This window comes from Poeciliopsis prolifica, unplaced genomic scaffold, assembly GCF_027474105.1.
Source record: "Poeciliopsis prolifica strain line A6 unplaced genomic scaffold, Auburn_PproV2 SCAFFOLD041, whole genome shotgun sequence".
In the NCBI taxonomy this organism is placed as follows: Eukaryota; Metazoa; Chordata; class Actinopteri; order Cyprinodontiformes; family Poeciliidae; genus Poeciliopsis; species Poeciliopsis prolifica.
The window spans coordinates 1,081,700-1,087,500 of NW_026562416.1; the positions used below are offsets into that span (position 1 = coordinate 1,081,700).

The 5,801-nt window shown below is 52.0% G+C and overlaps 1 protein-coding gene across 1 annotated transcript in view; it reads right to left on the reverse strand.

The window, feature by feature from the left end:
* Positions 1 to 850: 850 nt before the first annotated feature.
* LOC129375670 (U1 small nuclear ribonucleoprotein 70 kDa-like) overlaps positions 851 to 5,801 on the reverse strand; it is a 6,967-nt gene continuing 2,016 nt past the window's right edge. The window contains exons 3-4 of the mRNA XM_055054910.1: positions 4,797 to 5,038; positions 851 to 1,379 (exon numbers count right to left, since the gene is read on the reverse strand). Of these exons, the coding sequence (XP_054910885.1) occupies positions 851 to 1,379; positions 4,797 to 5,038 (771 nt within the window). The remainder of the gene's footprint in view (positions 1,380 to 4,796; positions 5,039 to 5,801) is intronic.

Consider the following 5,801-nt stretch of genomic DNA (forward strand, 5'->3'; position numbering starts at 1 on the left):
TCCGGCGTCCTGCGGTCCGGTCGTCCTGCGGCCCGGTCCGGTCGTCCTGCGGCCCGGTCGTCCTGCGGCCCGGTCGTCCTGCGGCCCGGTCGTCCTGCGGCCCGGTCGTCCTGCGGCCCGGTCGTCCTGCGGCCCGGTCCGGTCATCCTGCGGCCCGGTCCGGTCATCCTGCGGCCCGGTCGTCCTGCGGTCCGGTCGTCCTGCGGTCCGGTCGTCCTGCGGCCCGGTCATCCTGCGGTCCGGTCGTCCTGCGGCCCGGTCGTCCTGCAGCCCGGCCCGGTTGTCCTGCGGTCCGGTCGTCCTGCGGCCCGGTCGTCCTGCGGCCCGGTCGTCCTGCGGCCCGGTCGTCCTGCGGCCCGGTCATCCTGCGGCCCGGTCTGGTCGTCCTGCGGCCCGGTCGTCCTGCGGCCCGGTCGTCCTGCGGCCCGGTCCGGTCATCCTGCGGCCCGGTCCGGTCGTCCTGCGGTCCGGTCGTCCTGCGGTCCGGTCGTCCTGCGGCCCAGTCATCCTGCGGTCCGGTCGTCCTGCGGCCCGGTCGTCCTGCAGCCCGGCCCGGTTGTCCTGCGGTCCGGTTGTCCTGCGGCCCGGTCGTCCTGCGGTCCGGTCGTCCTGCGGCCCGGTCGTCCTGCGGCCCGGTCGTCCTGCCGGTCATCCTGCGGCCCGGCCCGGTCGTCCTGCGGCCCGGTCGTCCTGCGGCCCGGTCGTCCTGCGGCCCGGCCCGGTCGTCCTGCGGCCCGGTCGTCCTGCGGTCCGGTCGTCCTGCGGCCCGGTCGTCCTGCGGTCCGGTCGTCCTGCGGCCCGGTCGTCCTGCGGCCCGGTCGTCCTGCGGCCCGGTCGTCCTGCGGCCCGGTCATCCTGCGGCCCGGCCCGGTCGTCCTGCGGCCCGGTCGTCCTGCGGCCCGGTCGTCCTGCGGCCCGGTCGTCCTGCGGCCCGGTCGTCCTGCGGCCCGGTCCGGTCGTCCTGCGGCCCGGTCCGGTCATCCTGCGGCCCGGTCCGGTCATCCTGCGGCCCGGTCGTCCTGCGGTCCGGTCGTCCTGCGGTCCGGTCGTCCTGCGGCCCGGTCATCCTGCGGTCCGGTCGTCCTGCGGCCCGGTCGTCCTGCAGCCCGGCCCGGTTGTCCTGCGGTCCGGTCGTCCTGCGGCCCGGTCGTCCTGCGGCCCGGTCGTCCTGCGGCCCGGTCGTCCTGCGGTCCGGTCGTCCTGCGGTCCGGTCGTCCTGCGGTCCGGTCGTCCTGCGGTCTGGTCGTCCTGCGGCCCGGTCTGGTCGTCCTGCGGCCCGGTCGTCCTGCGGCCCGGTCGTCCTGAGGCCCGGTCGTCCTGCGGTCCGGTCGTCCTGCGGTCCGGTCCAGGTGACTGATGGTGTCGGACCAAAGCTCCAGCTGCTGGACAAATGGTGGATAACAGAAAATACTTGTGATTGTTCCTCATTGTTTCCCTGGACGACTGTAAAAAGACAAGCAGAACCAGAAAGTGATTCTTGTAATTAAATGTTAATTTATTCCCTGCTCACTTACTGCTTCTTGTTGTATAACCGCAGCCGCCGAGTAATTAAAAGATAACCTCATTTCCAAGGTCAATATTTTCCTACTTATTCTCAAATGGAAAAAAATGATCCGAACTAAGAGGAAGAGAAAGAGGAAGAGAAAGCCAAGGCTGCAGAGCTGCATGTTTTATTCATGGCTCTGTAGTCAAAGTAAATTTATCCTGCAGTAAAGTCAGCATATGGATTCTGATCAGTGATTTATTGATTACGTTTCTGTAAATGTAAAGTTTGAATCAGAAGTTTTCATGAAGAAGTGAAGCAGGAAACAGACATGATGTTCACGTGTTTTTCATCACAGATTTTAACGTGTTTCTGTTTCGGCTGCAAAGTTTCATCTGGGAAAAAACTGAGAATTTAGAGCAAAAAAAAAGTTTTTTTACAAACATCTAGATAAATTTACAAGTTTTAGAGGCTTTTTTAACGTGAGATCAGAGATTTTACTGAAATATGGAGGATGATAAACAGACTGATGGATTCTTCATAATATCTAGAAGGTTACAGACTCCAGACTCTCCTCTTCATCGTCAGTCAGAGGCTTCTTTAGCTGTGCTGTAACACTGACCTCTACAGGAGGCCTGAAGCTCTTAACATTCAGCATAAAACTTTGTAGAAACCTGAATTCTCCGAGTTGCATCAACATTTATATTCCATCTGGGTTTAGTTATAAATTTTTGGGTTAAATCTTCTCGTATCATTTCCAGAGTTCAGGTTTCTCCTCCTCTACCTGTTTTTGTCCGTCTCCTCCTCCATTCTTTGTCATTGACCTTTGACCTGCTGCAGCCTGGTTGCAGTGCCATCACCATCTCTGTTTTCTGCTTCATTTGTGAGGAGAGAAGCTCTCGTCTACCCACGCTCTCTGTGCCGTGTCTTTGTTTGCAGCTGAGAACCTGCCGAGTTCAACAGAGAGTTTATTATAATTCAAGTGGGATTTTTAATTCACACGTTGCCTGAGCTGCCGGCGAGAGAACAGACCATCTGCTCTGCTGCTCTCCCAGGCGGCCGCGCAGCGCAGAGCTATTATTACACACGCAGAAAGACACGGCTGCATGTCGCAGCCAGGTTCACAAACACTGTGACGTCATCGCCTCTCATTGTGACGTCACCGGCCCAACCTGTGACATCATCGACCCACACTGTGACGTCATCGCCTCACACTGTGACGTCATCGCCTCTCATTGTGACGTCATCGCCTCTCACTGTGACGTCATCGCAGAGTTTAGCTGAAAAAACAGGTTCCAGGCTGATTATTTAACTGCTGGCTCATGAAAAACTGGATGGATTTGATTTTTTAAAGGTTATTTTTACTTGTCTTTAATTTATTTTAAGTTATTATGAGAATAATCACATTAATTTCATTTTCATTGTATTACCTTTTGCTGTCATTTTTCTATTCAGTTTATTTTATTTATATCTTTTTCCTTGAATATCATACCAACTTTATTGATAAAGCACTTTAAAACAAGCACAGCTGATACAAAGTGCTGCACATAAAATAAATAAAAACTCTTACAGTTTAAAACAAACATAAAATGTAAAACTAGATCTCACTGGAGTTGAAAGCAGAATAAAATAGATGGGTTTTAAGGGGAGCTTTAAAAATTCAGACCTGATCGTTATTATTATCTTGGGAACGATCTTCTCATCTAGAGAAGAAAGAAAAGTTCACTGAAAACTGATGATCAGATAATCAATACCAGCGATCAGAAGTAAAGCTACAGCCCAGGATGCACTTTCTTTTCTGCAGCAGCGAACATTTCCCTGAAGCAGCCAGATGGAACCGGTTCCACGCATCGATGGACAGAAAGCTGGAATCCTCCTCACAAATATTCATGTCCAATATTTCAGCAGCATGAGTCACTTTTGGAAAATAATTACAGCTCCCCCTGGAGGCCGGCGTCCCGCCGACCCCGCCCCCAAATCAGGCTGCAGCACAAAATCACTTACAGAGACATTTCCACGGGGATGAACCTCATTCCAGGCTCTGTCGGATAATAACTCTGCAATTATGGAGGCCGGTGGCGGCGGGCGGAGAGAGCCGGGTCGCATTCTGGCCCGGCGGCTTTCTACTCTAATCAGCAGGACAGGGGGCATTCCCAGAATGCACCTGGCCCCGGGTCACCGACTGAACTGGATCCGACTGAACTGGAGACGGAGAGCGGGACGTTATGCCAGAGGTCACATGACCAGAACACCTGACTGGAACCACACGACCCAATATGTCCCAGTACAGGACCAGACAGGACCAGAAAGAACCAGACAGAACCAGAAAGAACCAGACAGAACCAGACAGAACCAGGCAGAACCAGACAGGACCAGGCAGAACCAGACAGAACCAGACAGAACAAGAAAGAACCAGACAGAACCAGGCAGAACCAGACAGAACCAGACAGGACCAGGCAGAACCAGACAGAACCAGACAGAACCACACAGAACCAGAAAGAACCAGACAGAACCAGACAGAATCAGACAGAACCAGACAGAACCAGACAGAATCAGACAGAACCAGGCAGAACCAGACAGAACCAGACAGAATCAGACAGAACCAGACAGAACTGGAGCTTCAAAGGTTAAAAAAATACTGAAAGATCAAAAATTGATGAAACTGTCTTTTAAAAGTCATCACAGACGTTAAAATTAAACTGTGTAGCTGTGATGATGATGATCATAATTATAAAATGCTGCACACTGATTTGACAACACAGACGTCCTCCGGCCACTAGGGGGAGTCGATCACCAAACCGTCTGGGTCCAGAACCTGAATAGACGGGATGACCTGAACAAATTACAGGAAGAAAGAAAATGTGTTAAATTCAGGTCTTTCTCAACGCAAAGTCTTTAATAATATCCACCTTAATCCGAAGCTGTCAGGACGCTGGCAGCGAGCAGTCCTCGCGCTGGTCCCGTCCGGTCCGCCTGAAGCAGGACAAACAGCCAAAGAGTCCGAACCTGGACCTGGATGGGACCAGGTTCGGATCAGAACCATCAGCAGGTTCTAAAGGGTCAGAGGAGAAGCTTCTCTGTTGTGTTTTCTAAGATCCATTTTACACAAAGTAAAATTTAACTTTTAAATTTTACCTCCTGATTTAATGTCTTGAAATTGGGCCTCTGTCTCTTTAAGAAACTCCTGCCCTTTGATCCCAACATGGCTCCTCTATTAACCCTTTAACGCTTCTACCAGCATTGCTCTGAGCAGCAGCTCCTTTAATGTCTGCTAATTACTGCTAGCTAGTCTGAAGGAGCTCCTCACACTCACTAGTCACAGAGTCGAAACTCTGAGGAGGAGCTGCGCCTCGGAGGCTTCAGCAGAGGGTGGTACCGTCCCTTTAAGAAGCCCTGACAGGAAGCGGCGCCTGCAGACGGATGGGAAGAGGAGATGTTGTCCCAGCAGAGCACTTTGGGTCGGTTCTGGTCAGGTTCTGGTTCTGCATGATGTGCTCTGCTTCCAGGCGTCTCTCTCATCTTCACCTCACGTCTCAACCCGAAACCCGGAAACTTCTGCAGAATTCAGAGGAACCAGAATCGTTCGAAAAAGTTACAGCCAGAAAATAACAGCAATAGTTTCATATCCGCCGTGTGAAACTCAGTCATTTATAAAGGTCAGTTTCAAACTAAATATTTATTCTGCAAGCAGGATATTTAGTTTGAAGATAAATATTTAGCTAAATAAATAGTTAGCTTGCAAGCTCAATATTTAAGTTCTTAGATAAAATGTAGCTTTCTAAATGAAATATTTAGTTTGAAACTGCGGAATTTAAAAGTGAATGAAGAACATGATGAAAATATGAATCCTAATTTCTCTTATGATTTGCTAAATGGGTCAAATAACTGCTGTTAATGTTTTACTGTAACGTCTCTCTGCACTGTCTCTGTCTCTCAGCAGGGGGTTGGATCCTCTCCTCCTCAATGTCACTCTGCGCCTCGCTGCTGTGAACAGATCGATGGTGAGAAACAGATCTGAGATGAAATTAGAATCGAGTAGCGACGTTTCATCCCGACGTCCGCAGAGGAGAAAAGGAAGGAGGGATGGAGAGGAGACGGGAGAGGAGACGGCCGGATCGATGTCTGCATAAATTACAGCAGCAGCAGCACCGGCGGCCTGCAGACAGCGCCACCTGTGGGCCAGCCTGAACCACAGCAGAACCACAGCGGTCTGCCCGGGTTCACCGGACTGCACAGAGCCACCAAAGAGAAAACTCATTTCTGTAGAGAGCCTGAAAAATCTGAGCAACCAATCAGAGGACAACAATCAGATCCTCTC